We start from the raw sequence: 27426 nt of genomic DNA, 5'->3' as shown, positions 1-27426 counted from the left end.
CTTGGCTGTGGTTCTGGTTCTTCTGGACCTCCTGATGAGTCCTTAATGAGTTCTTAGTGGTTCTGGTGGGTCGGCCTCTCCTGGAAGGTTCTCCACTGTTCCATGTTCTCCATGTTGGATCCTGGTTCTACTGAGGTTCTCTGGAGTCCAGAACCTTACAGATGGTTCTGGAACCGTTTCCAGACTGATGGATGTCAGAGACTTTGTTTCTCTGCTGGTTCTGAGTTTTTTAGATGATGTGTTGCTTTCAGATCTTTATCCATCAGAGGTTCTGTTAAAATAATTTATTGGACCTGCAGGTAATAATCAGGTCTGAGTTCACTGGGAGGTTCAGCTCAACTTTATAAAAAAATGTGCTTTAATCACAGTTAGTTCATGATTTAACAAAGGAGTGTGAATAATTAAAGGTTGGTTTTCAGATCTTTTCCATTAATGAATAAAATCATCATTTGAAAACTGTTTATTGTATTTAATCAGTTTTTCTCCATCAAATATTAAAATCAGTTTGATGATCTGAAACATTTCAGGACAAAAAGGCAAAACAGCAGAAATCTGTAAAGGAGCAAATAGTTTTTCACAGCACTTCATGTTTCAGGTCCAAAGACATCAAGCGGTCCCGTCTGGATTTAGAGCAGAATGTTCTGTTGAAGGTGAGACTGGAGTCCAGTTGTTCTGGGTTTCTGGATGAGTCCAGAACCTTCTGGATCAACCAAACCAGATGCTCAGATCTTCTCATCTGGACCATCTGACTAAAACTACAGAGGCTAAAATAATAAACATGCTAAATATTAGCCACCTATGCTGCTCTCCATAGAGTCGCGTCTCTCAGTGGACTTTGAAGGAAAATTTAAAAAAATCTGACAATCCTGAGGTTACTGTGAAGGTGGCATTTCTTGTGCCCATCATTTGTTAAAGCAGTGGTTCCAGAGGATTTTCTGGGCCTGCCTTACAGACTACAATAAACCCACCAAGCCCCCCCCACCATCCCTCCCAAAAAAAAAAAAAAAAAAAAAGCCCCTCTGTCCCATGAAGCTTCTACTGGTGCATCAAGTTAGTCAGTGGTTTGTTTTGGTAATGAGGGAATGAAACTGGGAAAACCGGTTGGACTCGCATGAACATTTGGGTTGGTCTGCAGATCCATTGTCAGACTGGGAGCTGCTGGTGTGGAGAGAGGAGGCAACTGGGTTACTGCTGCCCTGGTTCTGCACTTTAAGCATCAAAGCCAACTGGGGGATGTGGGATAAGAATTTACTGGTGGGATGTGTTGGTATTCCCACCCAGAATAGCAACATTACACTTTCAAAACATGGATAAAACAAAAATTTTATGCCTGTAGCCCTGGAAATTTATATCCAAAACGTTGAGGACCATAAGTAGATTTGGTAAGTGAACCAGAAGGTCCTGAGGTTTTTCTCATCACAGCTGCTTGGATATTTGACTCTTCACTCTGACATTAAACTAAAACAAAAATATTCCAGAAATATTTAACACCGATTTTGTTTTAATTCAAAATGTCTGAATCAGTTCCTTCAGTCACAGATCATTTCATCCTTTACTGTACAAGGTTATAAAAAGTTCACAGCAACAGCACAAACATACAAAATAGTCATTTTTACCAAATTCATGTTTTTCCTCCTCTGCTCCTTAAATAAATCTGAACTCTGGTGAGGAAACGGCCAGAGCAAAAAATGGATTCAAGTCAGTTCATACAATCTTATTTACAGAGAACATGATCAAAGTGCTTTGAGTCCTGATTTACAGTCACATCTGAGGGAGGAAATATATTTACACTGTTTACAAACGCTGTAACCATGGCAACCTCAGCAGCAATAATAATGCAGTTAACAGAAGAAACCCTAATATTAGCCATAAAGCATGATCAGAAATATTAACATCCGTTTCATAATTAAATATTCGTCTTTTAGTCTCCAGACTTGGTTCCCCGTTAAGACCTGAGAACTTTGACCCGGTTTAAATCAGAACCAGGAAACAGTTTGATGAAGATTCAGTTCTTCAGTCCAGGCTGAACACAGAAAGACCCTCAGAGAGGAAACTGATCTCTGGACAGCCAGACAGAGACCTGGAAGTTTTCACATAACATTTCCTCTTCACCACAGATCAGGACTTGATGCACTTCTGAAGGCTTGTGGTTGAAATTTAAGGGCTGCCGTGAACCGTTGGCATGGAAACGAGGAGGAGGACAAAAAACTAAATCCTGAGATCAGGATAAATCATCGTCTGTGCTCACGATTGAAATCTGTGAAAAGAAAAAAGATTTTAACACTTTGCAAGAGGAAATGGCAAAAATTTAACATCTCATTTTAAAATTTCACATTTAAAAATTACAGCCTTACTAAAAAAAGTTAATTTTATTGCATCAGGTAAATTTTCGAGATCACATTATGATTAAAAAAACTGTGCCAATGATTTTTTTGTTTGTGTAAAATAAGATAACAGGCTTATTTGGGTAGAGAACGACCTGATCGTCAAACATCTTAAAGTTTGAACTAGAGGGTCTGATGAAGCTAGAAAAGTTTTAAGTAAAACTGACCTGCAGGAGGAAATGATCTATTCAACCTGCAGGAGTTTCCAGGTCGGTCGACTCACCGCTGGGTAGGTGTGGCCCACGTTGGCGCCGTGGCGCGTGATGTCGATGTTGAGGTCTTCTTCTGTGGTTTTCAGGTAGACTGGGTTGTCGAAGTTCATGCTCTTCTGGTTCTTCAGCTGCCAGTTCCTCCACATCAGGTAGGCGCCGGCTGCAGCCATGGCCAGCAGCACTGCAGCAGAGAGGCTGGTGACAAACAGCTCTGACCTTCATGTTTGACCTCAGAGGAGCAGCTGGACTTACAGACGGGTAGGACGGCCCAGGCAGCAGCAGAGCCTCTGGTGGTGGAGTCCACCTGGATAGACGTGCTCACATTGGCTTCTGGAAGAGACAAAAATGGCAACTTTCATACACCTTGTAGAGGTTACAGAAGGTTTATGGTCTATACAAAACCTGCTCTTTACATGTTTTTCATAACTCATTTATAAAGATTCAAGTCTGCTCAGTTCAGAATGAGCCGTTTTAGGGCCTCTTGTCACTAAATACAAATAGATGCACAACTACACAATCAGCTTTGAAAAGCAGAAGTGGAGCCTCCTGCATAAAACATCCAGCAAGTGGTTTCTGGATGGTAAGCCAACAAGCCCGTTTTCTTTCCCTCTTGGTTGGGACGTTACATTTGGAAGGTTTTTGTAAAGGATCATTTTCCTGAAGCTAAAAATCAGCAAAGTGCTTCGGTTGTTTATCTGGAGAGCTGAGAAAGATCTGCTTTAACATCTGGGAATACTGAAGACCCAACATTTATTATAAGACTCATAGAAACTTAAAGAATAATTATTTGGTGGCATTTTATTGCAATATATGAAAATCTCCATGCATCCAGAGCCTTATAAGACAGACACTGGTGTAAATCTAAAGCTCACATTCAAAACAAGATGCTGCATTAACTTTTATAAAAGAAGAAAAAATGGTTCAAATAGCAAAAGTAAAAACTTCCAGCAGGTTCTGAGATTTATAAACTACATTTAGAGTCCAGCTCCATTTTCACAGAACAGATGCAGGTTTTGAGCCAAAACCTGAATGTGCACTTCCCCTTTTCTTCCACTAGGTGGTGCTCCTGTTCTAGATTAGTTCAGAGGCAGATTTAATTTAAACTCTTCAGCAGCAGAGAGGAGATAACTGAATGTCACATTGTTCTCATTTAGCAACAAGTCACAAGGATTCCTCAGGTTTGATTAAAATTACTGGAGTAAAAAAAATATGATGCAGGGAAATTCAGTTTGAGTTTCCAGGTTGAACTGGAAAGCTCAGATCAAGACCAAAGCAGCAGAAGTTTCAGTTAAAGCAGAAAAGATTAATTTACTGGATGTTACTTGATCTTAGGAAAGTCCAGCTTGCTTTCAGACAGTGTTGGTTTTACCTTCAGGCTGCATTAGAGTTTCACTATCATCCTCTGAGGAAAAGTCTGTCACTAGAAGAGGAACAACAAACCTTAAGCATTCAAGGTTGTCCCATTTCTGAGTTTTCTTTGAATGTAGACCAGATCTCTGGAGAGTAAACTGGTTTATCTGATGCATGAAATCAGGCTAGAAAACAGTGGCTGTGGTTTAAACCTGCTGAACTGAATGGCTCCAACTGGGAGGTCTGGTTCTGTGGTGAGGTGTGAACTCTGGTCCACCTACAAACCTCAGTCTGCTTTTGGCTGAAGTGAACGCTGGTGCAGTTTGAATGGACCACAGATCGCTCCAAAGCAGGAAGTGGACTACAGAGCAGGGCATTCTGGGTAGACAATTTTTGATATAGCAAAACAAATGCAGGGTTAAGTCAGTTTTGCTACATCATCTTATTCTCTGAAAACTCAGTAATGATCATATTCCTGTGAATCATCACAAATAAAGAAGCTGCTGGAGTTTCTGATGAGAAGCTTCAAGTTTGTCTGATCTGTAAACTAGTGGAGAAAATAAAAGGTTTTCCTCATGAAACGTAAACAAACCTGCCCACACAGCAGAGCATTATGGGATTTTAAGTTCGTTTCTCATTGTAAACAATGAAAAACCAAAACATCTGACAGGGGTCCCCAAAGTGGGTCCTGAAGGCACCAGGACCAAATGATGGTTCATCAGAGGCCTGAGGAGAACATTGACCTGCTGAGATCATTACTACCTCCAGGGAGAGAATAAAACATGCAGGAAGCCTCCAGGAACCACTGGACCACGATTTCAGCTCACACTGAAGAACACACACCACTGATCTGTAAAAGCGTCATTTAAACAAGAAAGACTGTCGTTTGTAGCTGTGAGTTGAGAAAAGCTTCTGTTCACTTTGCGTTTCTAACAGGATTAGAGTCGACTGGAGCTGCAGCCTCACAGCTCCTGGTCAGCCAGATGAGGCAGCTGGGAAATGGGCTGGACGGAAAAACAGCCCAATTAGTCTGCAGCCTTAAAGGGACAGGCACCAAACTTCAACAAAATGTGGAATAACTAGAAGTAAAGATGGACAGAAGAGGGGAAAAAAGAAACCAGGATTAAAGTAAAGGATGCACTAGAGCTGGGTGATTATTTTATAGCTAAATCAAATTTTTGTTTTTTAAGATTCAATTTCTGAAAAATCTGGATTCCACCGATCTGTTGGTTTCTTAGAACGTCTCAAAAAATGACTCGACAACCTCAGGATGCTTCATTTCTCTGTTAAAACTTCCACAGATTCTGTGTTTCCTGTGAAATAAAGAGAAAATCTGGGAAACTGCAGTTTGCTGGTATTGCTGCCATGAAGACGGTCCAGCGATCTGCGAGTCCCGACTGGAACCAGAGTCCAATTAGTGCTGCGGATTCAGCTGTCAGGTTTCTGTTTGGTTGAAAAGGCTGTGAAAGGATCTGAGCGAAGCTGCAGGGAAAACAAAGCGTCTCCAAGCAACCGGTCGTCCAGCAGGAGGTGAAGGCCAGAGCCGCTCTGCCTTCGCGCCTGGAACCGCTAATTGTTGCAAACAATCCTGGAGCTGCTGCCGACATTTAACCACAACTTAAGATTCAAGACGTAACGGTTCCCTTTGCTCCTCTAGAAGCCTCAACAGGCGAGTGGTACTTATATTGAAAACATGAAACTGATTTCAGCAGTAAAACTAAGAGGACGATGTTTAGAGGTGAAGTCCAGCAGCAGACCGATCCCTCCTGCATGTCGGGTCAGGACTCACCGGGTCTGCAGCGCTGGCCGTCTGCTGCCAGCTCCTGGCCTGCAGGACACACACAGCTGTACTTGGGGGAGTGTTTGTTGATCTGTGGAGCAGGAAGACACAAGAAGCTGCAGCCGCCGTTTTTCTCTGTGCACCAGTTGGTTCCTGCAGAGGAAAAACAAACTGAAGCCCAAATCCAGCTGGTAACCAGTCCTGGTTACACTGGGTGACCTTTGACCCCTTACCAGCCAGCTGGATCAGCTCATGGTAGACGATGACGTCCTGAGGGTCGTTCAGGTTGCTGGCCAGCGTGACGACATCAGAACCAGAGAACTTGTTGGCGCCGTAGATGGCTTTGTTTTCACCGTCGGTCCAGAAAACCCGATCCTAACAGAACCAACATGGCCGACTTTTATAAACAGCTGATCATTTCAGTAATCCATTAATTAATCACAAAAACGGCACATTGTACAAATTTTTAACTTATCCAGTTAAGCCTTTATACTATATTGGAAAGATATTTACTCTAATTCTTTAAATAAAATCATTTTGTCTAAATTCCTTTAATGAAAATGAACCAGGTGACGATAAAAACGCCACGAGTTTGACAAGATAACAGACCTGAACTTTTAGCTGAAATAGAAACTTTTTTTTCATCAAATGGCCTTTTTCCGTCTGTAATCATTTCAAACATTTAAAGTGAACAAAAACTTACATTTTAACTTATTTTGTAGATTTACACATCAATGAATTTAACCTGAAGGCGAAACGAACCTCGAACACGGTGACGGCGAATGGATGAGCCAGATAATCTGCAGACTGCAGCACCTTGTTCCTGTTGTCTCCGTTCAGGTCGACGCTACTGAGCATGTGCAGCTTGGAGTCGACCCAGTAGAGCCGGCCTTTGATCAGATCTGAAGACATTAAATACATTAATAGATTTTATCACTTCAGCTGCAGGTTTTCATGTTGAGACGTTTCGCCTCCATTCCTACCCAGTGTGATCCCGTTGGGCCACTGGATGTCGGTCGCCACCAGAACCTGCCGGTCCGCTCCGTTCATTCCAGACTTCTCGATCTTAGCCGGCTCTCCCCAGTCAGACCAGTACAGAAACCTGAGACCAGTACAGTCCAGTCAGCGGATCAGAGCAGCAGTCGGTAAAAACCCAGAACGTTTCCACCCACCCAGATAAAGGATCCACGGCGATGGAGGCGGGTTCTCTCAGGCCCGTGTTGAACAGAACTTTCCTCTTGGTTCCGTTGAAGTTCGCCACAGAAATGGTTTTGGTTCCCAGATCGGACCAGTACAGGTTCTTATAGATCCAGTCCACAGCGATGCCCAGAGGAGTCTGGACGTTATCAATCACCTTCTTATGGACGCCGACGTCGCCTCGCCTGTCCAGGACGGTGCTGGAAAAACATGGAGGTTTCAGGAAAACAGACAGTTTGTCACCTTTAAATGGTTTAGAGGAGTCGAGTTCAGTCAGTAAAGATGGACATAAAGTCATCAAGATGCACAATTACAGTAAATAATCCAAAACTCAGCAGATGAGCCTCATTTCCCATTGAGCTGCATTCACACTGCAGCCTGAAGTGAACCACAGCAGGTTTTTATTTTGCCTCAATGCATCTGATCTTTTCATGGCAAGAATTTATAAATATAGATCACGTCAAGAAAAAAAAAGAAAAGCTCTCCTAGTGCCAACAGTTGAAATGCACTAAACAAGGAGGGTCTTACTGCTGTCAATCATGCTCGTGTTCAATAGCTCCAATAATGGAAACTGAACCCTGACTACCTGTAAATGGCCCTCTGACCCAGGTCGGCCCAGAAGATGGTCTGCTGGTTGAAATCTGCATCCAGAGCCGCAGCGTTTCTCTGCTGCTCCACAATCTGCGTGTACTCCTTCCTCTCCAGACCCAGACGGCGAATATCACGGCGGTTGGTGAAGATCAGGCACGGCTCCTTCCCTGAACACGGAGGAAGAGAAGTTTGTAAAAACCAGGAAAGGTGAAAACGTCAAACTGAACTCCTGATGCTCACCAACAGCCTTGCAGACGCTGGTAGCCGGATCCATCTGGTAGCCGTTATGACATTCACACTTATAGCCGCCCTTCAGGTTGATGCAGATCTGACTGCAGATACCAGGATTCATGCACTCATTGATGTCTGCATCAAGAGACCAAGAGGAATCGTTTAGAAATGGAACGCTGGACAACCATCTTAAAATCAAGTTCTTATAAAAGAAAAGACACTTAAACCTCCAATTCCAGTCTTTTTTAGTCAGTTAAATATTCCAGCATTCAGTTCACTGCTGGTTGCAAATGGGAGGAAATGAAAAACTTCTGAAGGACTGATTGAGTTTATGCCAGGAGGGATTAGAGGAAGTACAAATATCCTGAAGACTGTCAGAAAACAACCTACAGGATTTACCACAGGTTCATCACTGAATGTTTCAGTGCAGAATAAACGGAGTGAGATCCTGCAGCGTCGGACACGCCTCTATGGATCAGGATTTTAGTTTGAATTAGTAAAAACTGGACAGCTAAATGAAAATTAGTCAATGAGCTTTTTAAAGCCTCATTTCTCATTTGCAGGACGAAGAAAATTGACTTGAATTCCTTGAACTCGTCTGGTGACGCGCAGCTCGTACCTCCGCAGGTCTTGTGGTCGATGAGCTGCAGTCCAGGTGTGCAGTCGCATTCGAAGCCGATCACCACGTCTTTGCAGATGTGGGAGCAGCCGCCGTTGTTCAGGAGACACTCGTTCACATCTGGAACAAGAACAAAACCATGGTTACAGAAGGAGCAACACAGGCGTCTTATATAAAATGTAAAACAAACAATCTGTGCTTCACACAGATTTGCTTTTGGAAGCTGACGAGCCTCTGATGCTCCTTCAGACTAGCCAGCAGCATTTGGCAAACATCTGGTGGAACAGCTGAGCTCATAGCAGCTACTTCTCAGTGAAAAATGTTAAAGGGTTAATAGAGAAGCCATGTTGTGATGACTTCCTGATGCCCGAGTTTCAGGAAGAGCAGAAAGTTTTTAAAGAGACAGAGGCCCAATTTCAAGGTGTTTAATCAGGAAGTAAAGTGTATTTTAAGTCTTATTTGATGAATAAACCATTTGCATTTTGTTAATTGAAAGCAACAGTTACTGGATGCTGCATTAAATGTAACAAATCTGACATTTAAGAGGCTCAAACATTATAATTCAGGTTAGTAAAGAAATGCTGACTTTAAAATTCATCTCATCCTTTCAGGATCATCAACACAGAAGCTCCAGATGTTCATAATTTAGTCCCATTTAAAACTCACTGCACTCGTTGATCGGCTCGTCGCTCCAGTCTGGACAGTCTCTGATCTTGTTGCACACTTTGCTCATGTCGATACATTCTCCGCTGCGACACTTGAACTTCTCTGGCCCGTTGCACTGAGTCACTGAAACAGGAAGTTAATCCAGATTGTCACTAAACCAGAAGAGTTTCAATGCATGAGGACGTTTTGTTTTAAAACCAGAGTCTTACGGTTCTTGCAGTTGATTTCATCCGATCCGTCATCACAGTCTCTGTAGCCGTTACACTGTCTGCTTCCCTGGATGCAGCCGCCATCGTCACATTTAAACTTATCTGGTTCACAACTCCGCGCAGCTGCAAACAAACTCAAACTTTACTTCCTGCTAAAGGAAAATCAGTGAAAGAAGCTGGAGTCGTTTTGGCATCGTAACGTACGACAGTTGGCCTCGTCGCTGCCGTCCTTGCAGTCGGGGTCTCCGTCACATCTCCACTTCTTATGGATGCATTCTCCAGAGCTGCACTGCATCTCGCTGGACAAACACTTGGCGGGCGGCGTCGGGTGGCGGCCGCACCGAGCCGGAGCTTCATCTGACTGGTCCTGCAGAAACAAACGCTTTTAATCAGGATATTTTACTTTAATGCTAATATTTCAGCAACAATCAGAAAGTTTTTGGTTTTTCTAATTATGATTAAATGTACAGATGTGCATTAATGCAGGTTGTAGTTGCACATTTCATTCATAATGTGCAGTTTTCTGGATTGAATTGTGTTTTTCCACAACATGACATTTGCAGATAAGTCGGTGTGCATTAAATGTTTAGATTTTTGCACAGTAAAAACTTAGCAGGTTTGCAGCTTTTTCAAATTGTTTACATGCAGATTAGACAAATCTGGATTTTTCACACCAACGCCCTCTTCAGGTCTCCAGAGAGACGTCAGCTTGTTTTCCAGCTTCTGTTCATCTCAACTCGTAATTATTGAAATGAGAAACTTTTTATACATTTGTCTTAATTTTGCTAGAGGAAAAACAAAGTTGGAAATTGAATCCGGTATAAAACAATTGCTTTTTTAAAAAAAAAAAAAAGACTTTGCAGCTTCTCATCCGTTTGATTGTTTGAATGTGTGATTAAGGACAGACATTTTCCACATGCAATTTTTAAATAAGATTTTAAAAAGCACCATTCTGTGGCAGAATTACTCGTTTCAAATAGTTTCATATTTGACACAACAATCTTGATTCCCATCAGAAACAAAATTTCTTAGAGAATTAAAGTATTTTAATTCTGACCTGAACTCCACCTGTAAATCCCTAAAAAGCATCACCAGTAGAAAATGGCCGTTCAGTCCTCAGACCCGATTCTCCTCTTCGTTTCCTCTCACCTGACAGTCGACGTCGTCGTCACAGACCCAGTTGGCCGGGATGCAGGACGCGTTCCCACACTGGAACTCGTTGGGAGCGCAGGACGACGGCGCGCAGTCCACCTCGTCTGAGCCGTCGCCGCAGTCGTCCTCGCCGTTGCACACAAAGTTCTTGGAGATGCAGCGGCCGCTGGCGCAGGTGAACTCGTTCAGAGCGCAGGTGACGTTACCTGGAGGAGTCAGAGGGTTTACTTCAGGTTCTGATTCTAACTGCAGGATCCCTGATCCACATCCACTGAGGCAGAAACTGCAGTTGTGAACTGAGCCAACCAGGTTTCTGCAGCTCAGCATCCCATAATCAATACCAGCTGATCAGGCTGAGCTCCAGGGAATCCAGGAGCGTCTGCTGAGACATCTGGAGTTTTCCTCAACGCTTCAATAAATAAACCCAAACCACTGGAAGCAGAATGTTTCTCACTATGTGACAAGAACAATTCAGACTCCCAACTTTCACATCAAGACAAAGATTTTCATGGAGTTTATGGAATACACTGGTTGTGAACAGGAGTCTGAAAAGTGTCTAAATGTTGATCCAGAATTTTCCTCTGGTCTCTGCATCTCTACAGTTTGATAAAATAAGCTAAAGAGGCTAATCTAAACCCTTTTCTGGGTTAAAAGTAATAAACTAAGCCGATTCTGATTCCATTTCTGGGATGTATAATATTGATCTAAATAGTGCGTCCTCCAGTTTCTGTAACTAAAATGCGTTTATTTTACAAGACGCATGCAAGAGCGTCTAAGACACTCAGAGCAAATTAAAACTTGTTTGCTTATGGAAAGAAAAGCCTCTAGACTTTACACCAAGTTTGCTTAAATATGTTATCAAGTCAATGCAGTTTTTATCCAGTCACTGCCAAACAACCAGTCCCTCCACTGAGAATTACTGTGAAAACAAAATCAAACCCCCAAAATTTTGAACCAGTAAAGTTTATTGTAGATTTCTAAAAAATTGTCTACTTGTACCAAGTAGCTGCCTTGGCCTTACTTGGAGGGGAAAAAGGTATCAAAATCCAGGAGGGACTGAAAAGACGTTCAGTAATATTTAATTTTAAGAATCTATTGGTATTTTAACAGGTTTAACACATTCTGGCACAACTGGCCCTTTAAAGCATTTAGGATCTTGATTTGTCCCAAACCAAAGATGTTCAACATCCTGCTCTAATGACTAAAAAAAATCTAGCGAAGTTTTTCCTCTTAAAGACTTGAAGACTTCGCTCCGTCCCGATCGATGCCTCCCCTTCGCTCACAGCCTGATTTCCCATCTTACACCTGCTAAAAGGCCGCTGGAAACAACATTAAAAAATAAATACAGCCGAAGTTACAAGGAACGAGTGTCTCAATCAATATGAAGTATTGATTGAATGTGAATCTAAAGCACTTCAGACATTTTGTTCATCAATCCCAGGAGAAAACACTGAACTGCTCTGAATGCCTCATCTTCAGGTTTTCCTGCAGCGTCTGGATCATAAATCACCTAAAAGTCGACACGTTGCTGATTGCAGCTGCCAGACGTTCAGCTTAAAGGGAAACGACTGATTCAAAGGTCAAATAATTACTGAGGCGTTGAGGAAAGCAGCTTCCACCCACCACAGCTGACTTCATCCTCTCCTTTGTCGCAGTCCTTCTCTCCGTCACATTTCCAGAAGATGGGGATGCAAAGCGTGGTTCCCGGGCCGCAGCTGAACTCGTTAACGCGACACGTCCTCATGTCTGCAGACAGAAACGACACGCCGAGGTCAGCGACCAGAACCAGACCACAAAGAAACAACGCCAAGGTAAGGCAATGTTACAGGAACATGAAACTAAGAATATTTGGTCTGATACGACATGTGAAGCATCACAGAACTACAGAAATGCTAAGAGAAAATATTGAGGCTTTAATTAGACCTTCATCTACTTTCCTGATAATATGCAGCATCAAGAATGAAAATATGTTTTGGGGAATAACCATAGATTATAAGACGAGCTCCAACTGGACGTCATCAGAACCTGCAGTGGAGCGGCCCGCTTCGTCTCCTTTCATGAAAGCTGGTAAAAACTCTGGTTCTTTTTCTGTGCAGGTTCAGAAAAGCATCGTTACAGTAACTAGATAAGGAAACAGAACCAAGTCAGGTCAAAAAGTTTTAATACTTCTTTACATGAAGTAATTAAAATCACAGGCATCTGTGGAGCTAAAAAAAGGAGATTGTCCCATTTAATCATATCCAATAGTTTTCAAAGCTTAATGTTGCATTTTATTAAACTTTTACGTTGTTTATGCGACACATGAGTCAATCTGCAGCAGAAGAAGCCAGAGGCAGGAGATCTGAACATAAACGGGGGAAATTATAAAATGTTTGTCAGTAAACATCACATTCTTGTAAGAATCATTTCTGAGAAAGTTCAGCTTTAAATTTGATGCACAAGTTAAACTTTTAACGTTAGAGAGCAAAACAAGAAAAAAGCAACTTCATTGAAAGGAGCATAAAGCAACGTTTAACTGTTGCAGGAAGAGGAATCAGGAATGTGGAGTCAGCAGGTTAAAATTAAAACCAGACACTTTCAGCTGCTGATCTGAAGCCGACAGCTGGTCAGACATCAGCAGGACGCAGCAGCAGCTCTGATGGCTGAACATGACCTGAAGACGACCCGGTCATGACCTTCAGAGCCAACAGGGACAATCAGCTGCAGCACCAAACATGACGGAGCAAAACTGGATCAGCAGGAAACCGATCCAAACAGAGCAAGAACTTATCCTTTATTTCTGATTAAAATTAAGCCAAGAAAAAAAAAAGACTTCATACGTTTCACTGGCAGGATCAACTTTTCCCCCCACAGCTTCAGAGTTTAATAAACTTCTCTGCCGACTGAAACCATCAAACTTCTGAACAAGTTGCATTGTGGGAGAACTTACGGCAGATTTCTACGCTCTCATCGGATCCGTCCTCGCAGTCCGGCTCTCCGTCGCAGTGCCAGCGCTTCGGGATGCACTGACCGCTGCGGCACACGAAGTCTGCATCGGCACACGTCTTCTGAACTACACAGAATCAGAAGGATTTAAATTAAGATGCTGCAGTGGAATCTGGTTTAGTTTGGGTTTTATTAAACCATCAGAAACTAGTCCTGCATCGTTAGTTTGGATCATCTGGTGTTTAACTGAGGCAGAGAAAAGAAAGGAGTCAAAATCTCAGTGATTCTGGTTGATTTGTATCCCACTTCCTGCAGGATGTGGAGTAGAAAGTTTAAAATCTCCAGATGTTTTATCATTAAAGTCTAAGATGTTCCGGCTCAATGTTTCCATGTGCAACCAGCACGTTTTCCTCTCATCCCGTTTCCCTGCATATTTAATGCTTTTGTGAAAACTTGTTTGATTTTTGTTGAAAAACATTTAAAAGTTCAAATCACATGATGTCATCATTTCCTGTTCATAAAGGATTAAATCTTCCCATCCCCCTCCTCTGTTTTATTGAATGACCCAGATAGTTGAACACATTGGATCCAGATTTAGCTCCGCTGTGCTTTTCCTTCCTTCAGGTTCTCAAACCTTCCTGGTTCAGAATCAGATTAGCTCTGATTTATTGAAGCGGTTTGACATCAATATGCAGCAGCTTTCACAACTTCATGCATCTTTCACATGTTTTTGATTCACTTCAAACTGATCTGCACAGAAACGTTGCAGAAAAACCAGAGAAGTTGAGAGAACTACAGGCCTAGTCAAAGCAAATTTATACACAAGATAAACATGTTAGATATTTACCTAAATGTGAATAAACTTCTGTTCCATTGGTATGTTAAACAAGTCAAAAAAGGAGAAATGGGCTGAATTCAAGTGGAAAGTTGAGTGGAAGGAAAAAGTCTTGTGAAGTAAAGCCCATTCTGTGTGTTGACTGTTTTTACGTTGAACTGCCTTGTTGCTGAAATGTGCTAAACTAATAAACTCCACTGATCCAGACGTCTGATCAGTTTCATGTTCTGTAAAGCGGGTCGTTCTCACCACAGGATCTCTCGTCGCTGCCGTCGGTGCAATCCTCATCACTGTCACATTGCCAAACAGACGGGATGCAGCGGCCGTTTCCACACTGGAACTGGTTGGCTTCACATTCCGTCTTCGTACCTGAAGAGACAAACGAGGTGAACGTTAGAACTTCCTGAAACTTAACGGGCCTCAGTTATTTTGCTCCATTTATCCCAACTTCATAACTGCAGAAGGAGTTTTAACATGATTCACTTTAGTAGGTTCTAATTGTATTAATATCAAACCTCATGAAAAATATTCATTTATTGACCAAACATTTAACTTATGGTTTAGTGTATTTTATTTTGAAATCAGCTCCAGCTTGAGTCGTCCTGAAGGGACGGTTAATCCTGAGGTAAAGCGTTTCTGTCGTTTGCTCCAGTTGCAGGTTCAATAATTTAAACAGAAGCACTTCATGTCACTTCCTGTTCCAACAGGAACGGAACCAGCGTTTCCAGCCTGAAGGTCGGCGCTGCGGCCCGTTTGCTGCAGCTGACATCGGAACATGTTCCTAAAATAACCCCGACCTTGAGGCTGGCGCCACGCTGCAGCCGACCAGGTGGGGAAATGGAGCGCTCCTGCCCGTTTAAATCAAACAGGCACCCCAGAAGGAGCAGACGAGAAACGCTGCCATGATGGAAAACTGAAAGTGGGTCAGGAACCCGGATCGGCTCGGAACCGGAACAGCTTTGGGTCTCAGCGTGGAGCGGACCACGACCCAGATAGAAAAACATTTAGCTGTTAAGATACAACATGGTTTAAAAAATAAAAACTTTAAGATCTATTATGAATGCCAGGCTGGTCATTTAACATGGACTCAGGTTCATATTTGATATATTTGGTATTTAAGCAGCAGAAAAAGGAAACGAGGCAAAGAAACAGAACGGAAGTAAACTTATTTAGAAAATTAAACTAATTTAGTTTATTTTTCCCCCCAGCAGTTGAATAGTCTGGACACCATGTGTAGGCAAGTTGGACTTTCAAAATTGTCACTTATTTTTTAGATAACCTGATTATTAATAGAACAGGAAAAGGTAAATAAATTGGTAAAGGTTTTATCACCATATTTAACAAATGTGACCAACTCCAAGCTCATAAAAAGTATGAAAACTGGAATCCAAAAACAGAAACAACCAAAACAAAATTCCCCTTCAAAGTATCAAAACTCCTCCTGCTGATGTTCCTGTAGCTTTAACATCTACAGTCATGAACCTGCCCAGCCGACGCCTTTGGTTCTAAAACTTATTTAAAGTTACAGCCCAGCCAGGCTGGCCAAACAACTGCCTGAAGGAAAAGTTGTGACTCACCACAGAGTCTAAATGCTGACGTACATTAAATGCTGACTAAGCAAATTGAGATCCTGCAAGGCGAGCCTCAAAACACTCATTTCAAGCTTCCACTTTTCCAGACTCAAATTTGTGACTTTCAGCAGAAATTACCAAGAAATGTTGACACTTTCCTGTAATGAGATCTTATTTCATTAATAAAACCAAAACCACAAGTTTCCTACTTTGACAAATATTCAAACTCCTTAAAATCCTTCCATCTTTAACCACCACATGTTTAGACCTGAAATATCAAAATCAGGTCACAAGAGCTTTGAATTTGCATGTTTTATTCACAAGCCTGCAAACAGACTTGAAACTGTTAATATATTTAATGAAGTCCATGTCAGAGGTACAGCAGTAAACAAAAAGCAGAGTCAGACTGTGGATTCTGCAGCTTTTGTTCCTTCAGGTTTTCTCCCCATGGAGCTGCTGCACCAACCCATCGACTAGCTGCCAGGAAAACTGTTCACATCACCCTCTGATCAACGCCTCAGCAGTTAGACGCACCTGCCTGAAGCAGCGCTTCCTTCTCTGCAGTCACTCCTGATTTTAAAGAACCGACACCTAAAGGCAAAAAGCCCAAAAACAAGAGACTGGAGGAATGTGACCAGCCAACACCTCTAAGGTTCATTTCAGCAACAAATTAGACACTTTAACAAGTATTTACACTTTATTTTTAAAGCATTTTGACTCTTAATTCAACCTTCCCTAAAAAGAAATGGATCATTAGAGACACTGATAGTAAATCTGAGCTCTAAAATGACACCCAGGCTTCATGCACCATTTGAAGCCGACAGGCGTTGAGCTGCTTCAAATCTCCATTAAAAATAGACCATTATTGTGCTCCATATAAATGCTGTCACACTGGAGGTCATGGTAATGCAGTTCTCCCCAGTAACAAACGGCTGCAGCATGCTGCGCTCCACCACTCCGCCCACTAAGAACCCCCACACTCTGACGCCCCACAGCCCAGGATCTGGGTCTCACTCAGCATCACAGTAACCATGGAGGGAGAGAAGAAAAAACATAAAACATCCATTTAATCAGGCCAGCCTGCTTCTGCTCTCGTCTCACTAATCTGCATGGCATTTTGGTCAAACAGTCTGAATCTCAGAGCGATGGCAGCTCATTTTGGGGAACGAGGCTCTTATCAGGCCCCGTGGAGCCAACCGAGGCTGGAGGTGGGGATCGGAGCAGATCAGGAGGAAAAATGCATTTCCTCAGACGTCAAACACAAGATATTAAAGACTCCATGACAAAAACAAAACCTGATTCAAATTATACCAGCCATCAGCTTTGTAAACCCAGGCTTTAATGCACCATGTAATTGAAGGAAAGCATTCCTAACATTTTAGAAAATATGAAAAAAAAATTCTAAAAATACACCAAGAAAAAGAAAAGCTTGAGATAAATGTATAAAGCCAGCATAATAAATAAAATTTACAGAAAGAAAATCTCAGGGGAGACAAAAATCTACTCTATATAACCTGCCTAATAAGTTATTTTAAAGAAAACTTGACAATATACAAAACCTAACAATACTAGTCAAAATCCAAGTACAAATCTTAATGTCTTAACAGAAAGTCTGCCAAATAAAACTATTTGAATATAAAACTACAGAAATATTTATATGAAAAAATCTTTACAGCAACTATAATAAAAATGAAACCAACTCCCCATTTAGAGGCAAAATTCAAACATTTTAATTAAAAACATCCATTACATCTCCAGTTTCCTGACAACTGTGGGAGATTATCCATATAAAATCATAATTTAATATTCAGCTATATTAACACTATATTGGTTCGAGTCTATATTAAATGTTTTACCCGATTTTCTGGCTTAAATGAGAAGTTTTGCTCGTTTATGTCCAACCTGCACCTGGCCACTCAGCAGGTAATTAGCCGTCATTGGGATCCCCTGCGGCCGGTGATTGGCCTAAATCACCCCCCTCCCCTCTGGAGCTCCAAACTATTCCCAGGTTTAATCCAAGATGTTAATCCGCAGTTCGCTCCTTTCTCGGCCCCCATGTCGGCCTTCACTTAAAGAATAAATAAATAAATTAGGAACGTCAGAGCTGAGGGGGTTGGTGATGATGGCCGAGGAGAAATCACAAGACACTGACGCAAAGAGGTTTAGGTGCGGAGCAACCAAATTAAGGGTTTAAATCTTTGTTTTTAGTGATTATTCCCTTTAAACCAGAGTGAGAATTCATTAGAAATGAAATAAACTTACAAATGCTGACCGACTAAGGTCGAAGAATGTGGTTTGTTTGCTAATTAGACGGCTAACAAGTGAATGAAGGTGCAGCCCGGAGGCAGGTGTACAGCTCGGTTAATGTTAGCTTAACCGCCCCGAACACCGGAGCGTTTAACCGGACAAACCGGGGAACCGCAGCGGGCTCTTACCGTGGACGGTACCGCAGTGCTGGAGCCACATTAGCAGCAGCAGGAGGGGGATCCGTGGTGCGGACGTGACCATCTCTGGTTCGGAGGAGTCGCCGTTCGGTCGCTGCTGCTAGCTGAGCTGGGCGCCCGCGAGCTGCCTGCCTTCTCCTGGCTCGCGCTGGCCTGCTCCTGCTTTTCCTTATGGTTCTGCCGGTCGGTCCACGCGCTGGCTGAAAACACACATCCAAAACAGGCGCGAGCAGGAGCTGTGGAGCGGAGCGGGCAGCTTTTATAGTCCGGAGGTGGCACGCGCGGCTGAGGAGGACTGCGTGCGCACCGGGAGAAGACGAATGGAGAAAAACACAACAACCGTAGAGCCCACGCGCCCTTTTATAGCGTTCCGGGATGATTCCAGTTCCGCCCAGTCCGTTTAAAATCCATTTTTTAAGCGGTTAGCGGTACCGGACCGGTACCGGGTGGTTATCAGGGCTGCACAGAGCCGTGGAGGGGGTTCTCCTCCTTCAGTGCGTCTGCTGCAGATTGTTAACCCTTCACTACCCGAACAAATTAATTAATTAATTAATACCGCAGAAATCACAACCAGCTTGATCCAATTTAGGAAATCTGACTTTTTAATGTCAAACAGAACATTAAAAAGAACGACACTTTTTACATAATTATATATAACAAGTAAACAATAAGCTTTTTTAGAAAAAAAAACTGGTTCAATTACACTAATTAACACTCCTATGGAGTACCGTTTGTAACACTGTCAACTATTAACAGTAATAATTTGGGTTATTTAACTGAGAATAAAATGGGGATTCATTTTTCAAAGTAATATTTTCACCATGCTATCCATTAATTTACACGTCACGCGACTAATTATAATATTTAATTAGCAAGCTAAATATTTAGTCTGAAGCTATATTTTGTTAGCAAATATTTATAAATATTTAGTTTATAAAGTAAATATTTAACTCCAACCTAAGTATTTTGTGTGCAAGCTAACTATTTAGCTCCAAACTAAATATCTAGCTTTAAGCTAACATATTAAAACATGTAGCTAAATATTCAAAGCTCTGAGATAAATATTTAGATTTAAGCTAAACATTTAGCGAAATATTTGGCTAGACAGCCAAATATTTTAAAACTAATGATTATTTAGCTTCAAACTAAATATATAGCTCTTAAGCTTAATATTAACTTAATGTTTACTAAATGTAGTTCTATGTTAGATCAATATTTATCTTCTAATTAAATATTTAACTTGCTGGCTAAATATTAGTGATGCTTAAAAAAAGCTTAGCTAAATAAATATTTTTGCTTCTAAGTTTTTAGTCTGAAGCTAATTATTTAGCTTCAAACTAAATATTTACCCCAAAACTGTGATTTTGTAAATTAATGAATAACATGGTGAAAGTATGAACTCCCATTTCTTTTCTCTTATGATGAGTTAAATAACTAAAATGCTAATTTATTTGTAATTAAAAGGTCCATAATTAACTGATTAATTCAATAAAGTTGAGTAGAAGCTTCAGTGATTTTTATTTCAAATGGGTTTTAACTGATTGAAACTCTACATTTTGCTGAACAGCGCCCCCTGTGGCCACATACTGTAATTACTTGATAATTGCCTTCAATTATGACTTTGTTTTCTTCTAAATTTCTTCTCTTAAGCTATTGCATTTTTATCAACTGCAAGTTGATTAATGTTTCAAATTATTTTTGGAGCTTATTTCAGTAAGAAAAGATACAGTTGGTTTATTTTATCACCTTAAATCAGAAAAAAATGAAGAAAATATTGTAATATTGTGTATTTTTCTCATGTTTTTCTCAGTCATTTGATCAAATTTCTCAAACGGAGTGACAGAATCTTTGAACCGAACCCGACTGTTGCCGTTTCCCTCTGCTGTGTGTCTGAAGCTGTTTCCCTGTGGTTTGATCAGCGAGCCTGCGGTGTGTCCTCAGGGCTCTGAGCTGCCTGCTTCCACACACTCTCACGCTTTTTATCAGAGGATTAAACTTCATCTTCACTGAGGCCTGACGGCTGCTGATGCACCCCGAGGCTCGCTCCGTCCCAGATTCCCTTTTTCTTCCCTCAAAAACACACAAACCTCATAAACCGACTAATAATCTGGATCCAGGAAGCGTTTTCACATGCCTTTAATTTAAAAAGCAGATTTCACTTCCTCTGGTTGGATCAGCAGTGGAGGGAAAACTAATGTTTACACAGAATGGAAAGATTCACACATTTAGTTTATTTTATTCTTTGGTTTATTGACTGTTTTTGTTTGTTGGTAGGCGTTAACATTCAACAAATGAGTGTAAAAAACAGATTAACTTCAAACGTAAAAGCATAAATCAGGCTTACTACGCCTGCAACGTCTTTGATTTTCTTATATTTGTCGTTTTCAAAGCATCTATTTCTCTCCTAGTTCGTATTTTACTTCAATACCAAACACACTGTAAAAACACAAAATTTTACTAAGATTTCGAATTAATCATTTTTTGGTATATCATTTAATAAATGGTAATTTATACCAGTGAGGTCCAAAACTTTTGCCACCTAAACCAAAATCATCAAGTCAAAGAAACAAAAACATTTTTTATAATAAAAACTCTGATTTTGTGAAATTTAGGTAAATCCTAAGTTTGTTGTATTCAAAAAGATTCAAACAATTAAGAATAATTATTCAACACCAGATGCTGCTCATCATTGTAGCATCTCTAAGGTGAAGCATGGTGGTGGCAGCATCAGGATATGGCTATAACTTTTATGAAATTCTGTTGATATGAATTTTCACACCCTACATGTCTAGAAAACTCTCTTTCTTTGATGACAAAACTAAAGCCGAACAAATCTTTTCAGATATTTAACACATTTTACTGACTTATTATAACTTTTAACTTTTTTAGTGTGTTTTCTCGTTGTGTTGCTCAACTTTATCATCCAAAAATACCAAATTCTGAAGTTTCTGTATGCAGATGCACAAAATAAAGATAAAAAAACAATTTTTTATGCAATTGTTTATACATTCTCAGTATATATTTTTGTAAAAAACTTCACATTTACATATTTACAGTCATGCTTTTACATATTTACATATAAATATGGACAAAAGCTACACAGTATAATGAATGTACACATTTCAAAAAGCTCGTTTTGATGTTGACAAAAAACAGACAATCAGTCCCAGTTTGGTCGCACTGCTAATTTGAAAACAAGGTTTTCCTCCTCTGTTGATGTTTTCCCTGTATTTCCAACTGAAATGTAAGTTGTACGCTCCTGTTCTCTTGTGTCAGGGAAGGTTCAGGATCCGACTTTTAGCTTTTAATTTTGTCCGTTTGGCTTGTTTAAAGTCATTATGTTTCATGTGACGCAGCCATATTTACACAGAAATACTCATCATAGGCTTTAACTTTTGAAATTACTTAGAAAAATGATACAGAAATAAATATTTATAGTTATATTGAGTGATATGTTTATGCATGTAGGCTGTATTTCCGGAATCTGTTGCTTTATGTTGTCATTTGTCGCCTCCTGGTGGCCAAAATGCGTCACAACCATCAAACTGTTCTGATTTCCAGCCGGTTTTTCCTCCTCTGGGTGATTTTCAGCTCAGTTTGTTTTGAATCCATTTGAAGACGCGTCTCCAGCTGCATGTTTGGTCTCAGAAGCTCAGGACTTTGGCGTAAGGCTTCTGCAGGCACAGCGAGCCGTGGTGAGGAAGAGGATGGCTGTAGTAGTGTTCAACCAGCGCCGCCAGGTTGGGGAAGGTCAGGTCGCTCTCCAGAAATATGCTGTCATTCTGTCAGCAGACAAAAACGAGATGTTGACGAGTTATTTCAAACATAGAGTCATTATAACACAGCAGGGGGCGCTGCTGGGTTCCTTACCTCTTCAAACAGCCTGTAGTTTCTGGCCTTGTTTATAGCGACATCCCAAACCACCAGCACCTGAAAAACATTAAAAATATACTCTAATCAGGCATTTTCTGATTTTATTTCACGGATGGCTACTTTAACCTTAAATATTCACTTTTTGTTATGAGTTAAGTCATAAAACTATCAAATGAGGTCTTTAAAAAAACCTTCAACACCTTCAGAAAAGATGTTCTCTCCCCAAATCAGCCTCAAAGTGAAGCATTTATCATGTAAAAATGAGAAAAAGACAAAAACCTTCACATGAAATCATCTTAAAAATATTAATTAAGATCACTAACTTAGATATGAAACATATTTTTGTCATGTTATTTAATATCCAGGCTTTACTTGAATCAATATTTGAGAAATACATCTTGAAATCTTGACAAATAATTTTAAAACACTGAAAAATGAGAAAAACTAAACAAAGAGTAAACCATGTGAGGTCTGATATTAGGATTTGTGTACTTAAAGAAAACACAATATGAAATTAAATTAAGTAGATTTTAAAAGATGCTTGGTGTTTTATTTATTTTACCTTTGCGGTTTTGGTTCCTGAGTTTCTGATGCCGTAGAGTCCGTCCGGCGGATTAGCACAGCACTCTTTAAAAAGCCTGTAGAGGAAAACATCAACACATGGTTTTTATTATTATTAAGAGACTAAATGCAGAATGAAAACATCTACAAGGTTGTACAAGTGTCAAAAGCTGAGAAAAATAAAAATAACTGAAGAAATAAGAGGAGAAATGTTGGGTTTTGCCAGCAGGGGGCAGTAAAAGTTCAGAAAAGTGTCGGTAGGTTTCGGTTTAAAAGCGTTTTTAATGTGTAAAGTATTAAAACGTGTCGTACTTTTCTACAAAGATGGTTTCAGTTGAATCGATGAAAACTGACTCTGGCAGCTGCACCTGCATATAGAAACAACACTTTAATAAAAGATACATAAAAATATATAAAAACTGTCACAAAACTGAGACTAAAGGCCCAAAAGCTGCTCAGTTTTATCTGCAGGTTGCTTACGTTCTCGTAGTCGTCATCGGAGTCGTGTCCGTGTTTGGATGACTTTGGTTTCTTCCTGATATCGGCAGGAATCTCCTCTCCCAGCGAACGGAAACTCTGCCCATCTGGAGATGCTCTTCTGACAAGAAAACACTCGTTAGAGAAGCAGATCCACCTCATTCACAGATTTCCTGCCTGAACTCACATTTATCTATCCTAACAGTCAGAAACATGGAAAATCTTTACAATGGAGTATTAGACAAAAAATACAAGAATAAAGTCAGAAAATTATAAGAAATTTCTAATAAAGGAGCCAGTGGCAGGAATAAAACTGTTTAAGTGAGAAGTGTCAAAGATTTTGCAAAGGCCAAAAATAATCCTAAAATAATCCCCGTTTCCAAAATTTGCTTTTTCTCTCCATTTAAAAATATTATGGTGAATTCTTCATCCCTACTGGCACCACAATAAATTAAACAAGTTATATTTTCATAAAAAGGACATTAGTTAATGCTTAGTTTAATGTTTACAGTTATTTCACTTTTTATGGGCAATTATTTCCCATTTTGTTGATCTATCATTTTTTTCTGTTCATATCCAGCAGCAAAAATGAGAATTTTCTCCCAAAGCTTTGATGTGTTTATCCAAATATAACAGACGGGTCCAAGTGTTTCTGGGTCAAAGGTCACTGGGTGTTTGGGTCATGACTTACTAACGGCTAGTAAAAGAACAATTTGTTGTCTTTTACTTAACATTTCTGTTAAAGTAGAAATAAACTTGAACTGTGGACACAACTGGTTTAACTGGAACTTTTACAACCAAACTGGACGAGGAATCTGGACACCAGAGAGACAGGAGGACGAAAAGGACAGTAAAAACATCTGTAGTTCACAGCTGGGTCACTGCTGGAGACACTGGCATGTTGGGGTCTCAGCTTTTAGACCAAATGTCTCCAAATTCAGTCCTGAAACCTTCAGGTGTGTCCTTGTTCCAACACACCTGAATCAAGTGACCGACTCATTAGAAAACTGAGGAGGGGACTTTAACTGGTCCTTTGGCTTTAACTGGTCCTTTAGTTTTAACTGGTTCTTTAGTTTTAACTGGTTCTTTAGTTTTAACTGGTTCTTTAGTTTTAACTGGTTCTTTAGTTTTAACTGGTTCTTTGGCTCTAACTGGTTCTTTAGTTTTAACTGGTTCTTTAGTTTTAACTGGTTCTTTGGCTTTAACTGGTCCTTTGGCTTTAACTGGTCCTTTGGCTTTAACTGGTCCTTTGGCTTTAACTGGTCCTTTGGTTCTGTTTTCCATACCCGCTTCCAGAGGTGGTACAAGTTGCACCAAGCGGTGTATCCGTTTATTGGCCTGTTATTTACGTCACTGCATGAGCAAAAGCCAAATCTTGCAAACTCTTGAAAACAACTAAATCTCAAACACTGCAGTGGACAATCGTGAGATTTGTGGATGACGCAGAGATTTAATTTTACTTGACATTTCCAGCTGCTTGTTTTTATGACAAAATGAAATATCTGGGTTTATTTGAGTCCATCAAAACCACAGCCCTGATGTTCTCCAATTCAAAATGTCACTGCAAATAAAATCATTGGAGCATCAAGAAGATTCCCAATAACCACAGCCACAGCAGCAAAGAACAGACTGTAATGAAGACACACCCAGACTGGCTTCAACCAAACGTTAACCAACCAGAGTGAGACTTGACACTGGAGAAGCAGCTTTAGATGCAGATAAAAGCTGGAAGACGGTGACTCTGGAGGACCAGAGAGGAAAACTTATGGTTTAGATACGATCTGAATGCCAACTGGTATGACAGGAATCCTTTTACTGTAAAATCAGAGTTTCCTGAACTCTGCTGTGAGCTTTGGTTGGATAACAGTCCAACTGATGTGAAACAAACCAGGAACTTGTATAAAAGCAGAGATGCTCTCATCAGGTCCACAAGTTTCAACAAACATATTCTGGAGTTTCTGAGAGCAACACATTTTCTTTTTCTGGATGGATTAAATCAATCTGTTTGTGTCTTGTTCCTAATTTCTAACTATGTTCATGTTCACACAGCAGGTCTTGATGCTCAGTTCCACTATTTTGGAAATCTGATTTATTTTCATGCTACTAATTAAAAACAACCACAATCAGACTTCTGTTTGAGCGAAGCACATGCAGAGAAGAACAACTAAAGTTATAACAGACACAGCGATCTGTGGATTCATTTTGAAGTCATTCAGCAATAGGAGAAGTATCATCACAAGATCATGGAAACTTTTCTAGAGAAATCTGTTTGCAGTTGGAACCAGGAGTGATGTGATTGTTGTTTTCAGCCATTATTTATCTGGTCAGCCTCCTTCTGGTGCAGAATAATGACATTTCTCAAGTCAATTAAAGATAACATGAGCATTCAGACTGCAAATGCTTTGGAAACAATCAAATATGTGTCCAAATTATATCCACATATGGAAGTGGCACAAATCGAATGTCTTTGGTGGCTGAAAAGATCTGAACTGGGCCATTCAGACTGCCATGAAAAAGTCAGATATGTGTGTTATTCACCTGAACGTAGCCAAACTTATGACCAAACACTGACCGAACGAACGCCCCAAACTGTGGCTAACGGTGATTTAAATGTCCCTGTTCCTTGAAGTGACTTACTGAAACGGAGACTTTGGCTTGTCCAGAGTCTGCGGTGGTTTGGCCGTCGGTGGAGGCGGTTTCGGTATCGTCGGCTTGTTGTGAAGTCCAGACTTGAGTAGCGGAGACGACGGCGGTTTGGCAGGCAGCGATGGGGCACTAGTGGACAGCAGGTTAACTTCGGTGTGGGGCAGTGGTAAGGAGGGCTTGGTCCGAAGGCAGTGGTTTCCCAGAGACTGGGTACTGCCGGTGTTTGGGGAGCTGTTGACCGGGCCGTTCAGGACCATCCTGTTGTGCAGCTGGTCACAGATGGGCAGCGTGGCCGGCGAGTGGACCTGGACCGTGGAGTGGGACCTCAGGTCTCTCCGATCGTTGGCAGTATTCCCCAAAGAGATCGTCCTGTTCTGAGCAGTTTTCAAGGAGCTGGGAGGAAGAGCAGGAGGAGTCGGAGACGGCGACTTCTGCAGGTGAGGGGCAAAGGGCAGCGGAGGGGGCGGACCTTTACTCTGTTCCTTCTGGAGGGGCTGGTGAGGGACGGAGGGCTTTTTGGGGAGTGGGCTGCTTGGGTTTCTGTGTTGTCCAGGAACAGGTAGAGGCACGGCTTTCTGGATGTTTGGACTGGACTCTCGACGGAGCGGAGTAGCTGGTACCGGTGGAGGAGGGTAGGAAGGAGGCGGACCGGTGGGTCGACCTGCAGGGGGAAACCACCGATTTATGAAAGACCTTCAGCAAGAGGAAAAACTTCTACCTTGTTCTAGAAAATGTCAACAGAGCTAGAGATGTTGAAGTAGAGCTGGACAAAAATCAGCTTTATGTATCGCAATATTATCAATATAAATTCATAATACATCTGACAGAATAGTCAATAATTTCACTGAACGCTGATCCAGAACCGCACAGCATTCTGGGTGATGTAGGCAGAGGAAAGGCTTTAGCTGCTCAACTTTTCACGACCAGCAGAGGAAGATTAGTGGCATCAACTAACTCACTCACTCTGTGGTTGCCTAGCAACAGCCTGTTGAGTAACTGGCGCAGCAGCAGTTTAAGGTTTTGTCTCATAACTGCTTAAAAATAAACAATAGCATGGAGTGAAAATTGTGGTTGAAACAGGAAAGGTTTTATCCACAGGTCAGCTGCATTTCAGATATTTAAAACAAAAACCAATCAGTAATTATCAATATCAACTGATATGAATTGTGATGTTCAGCCGTATCGTCCAGCCCTCACTGGAAGAAGTACAGATGTTTTTACCTGGAGATGTTGGTGAGCCATCACCGTCTGGCTTCAGATAGTCTTCTTCATCTTCTTCATCATCATCCTCATCAACGTAATCTGGGCACAAAGAGAGTAAATTCTAAATATTCACAGATGACTGCAGGGTGGAGCAGTGATGAAGGTGTCGGCCTGGTCTTACCGTCCTCTGCTGTGTCCACAGCGTGTTTAATTTCCATGGGTCTCTCTATGGTGCCATAAAAGTCTGCGTCTGAGTCGGAGTCACTGCGGCAACAAGGAAAATTTAATGAATTACAAAATAAAGTTGCTCAAAGGAGCAATTCTTCATGATACCTGGACAATGAGAAAACTTACATTTACATCAAAATGCTAATCATTCTGTCATATGTGGTTTATAAAATGACTATTTCTTGTAGATTTCCCAGGAAAAGGATATTCTTGATTTAGCTACCTGGCTAACTATGTAGCTTCTAGGCTAACAGTTAGCCTAAAACCATCAC

General features: G+C 41.0%; 2 protein-coding genes across 6 annotated transcripts in view; both read right to left on the bottom strand.

Annotated features, from left to right (window-relative positions):
• Positions 1-1528: 1528 nt before the first annotated feature.
• Positions 1529-18579, bottom strand: vldlr (very low density lipoprotein receptor). The gene is made up of 19 exons (XM_088011181.1): positions 18158-18579; positions 14401-14520; positions 13321-13443; positions 12015-12137; positions 10389-10597; positions 9444-9606; positions 9240-9362; positions 9031-9153; positions 8365-8484; positions 7755-7880; positions 7510-7681; positions 6899-7123; positions 6710-6828; positions 6489-6628; positions 5960-6101; positions 5736-5879; positions 2849-2926; positions 2608-2777; positions 1529-2257 (listed from the first exon to the last, which is right to left on the bottom strand). Exons 1-19 carry the CDS (start codon positions 18228-18230, stop codon positions 2222-2224), a joined length of 2529 nt encoding a protein of 842 aa, XP_087867307.1. The 5' UTR covers positions 18231-18579; the 3' UTR covers positions 1529-2221.
• A 1811-nt stretch (positions 18580-20390) lies between these two features.
• Positions 20391-27426, bottom strand: part of sh3bp2 (SH3-domain binding protein 2) — a 28590-nt gene continuing 21554 nt past the window's right edge. For 4 of the 5 annotated variants that reach the window (XM_015001884.2, XM_015001881.2, XM_088011185.1 and 1 more), the window contains exons 6-13: positions 27108-27190; positions 26945-27025; positions 25715-26384; positions 23081-23198; positions 22913-22968; positions 22602-22677; positions 22037-22096; positions 20391-21948 (exon numbers count right to left, since the gene is read on the bottom strand). In XM_015001884.2, coding sequence (XP_014857370.2) covers positions 21811-21948; positions 22037-22096; positions 22602-22677; positions 22913-22968; positions 23081-23198; positions 25715-26384; positions 26945-27025; positions 27108-27190 — 1282 coding nt within the window. In that variant the 3' untranslated portion in view covers positions 20391-21810. The remainder of the gene's footprint in view (positions 21949-22036; positions 22097-22601; positions 22678-22912; positions 22969-23080; positions 23199-25714; positions 26385-26944; positions 27026-27107; positions 27191-27426) is intronic. The other variant, XM_088011184.1, reaches the window with a different exon arrangement.

Source organism: Poecilia mexicana, unplaced genomic scaffold (genome assembly GCF_051168715.1).
Source record: "Poecilia mexicana isolate PSO_F unplaced genomic scaffold, ASM5116871v1 scaffold_12, whole genome shotgun sequence".
NCBI lineage: Eukaryota > Metazoa > Chordata > Actinopteri > Cyprinodontiformes > Poeciliidae > Poecilia > Poecilia mexicana.
The sequence above is the reverse complement of the archived record's forward strand: the minus strand, read 5'-3'. Positions and strand labels throughout refer to the sequence as shown.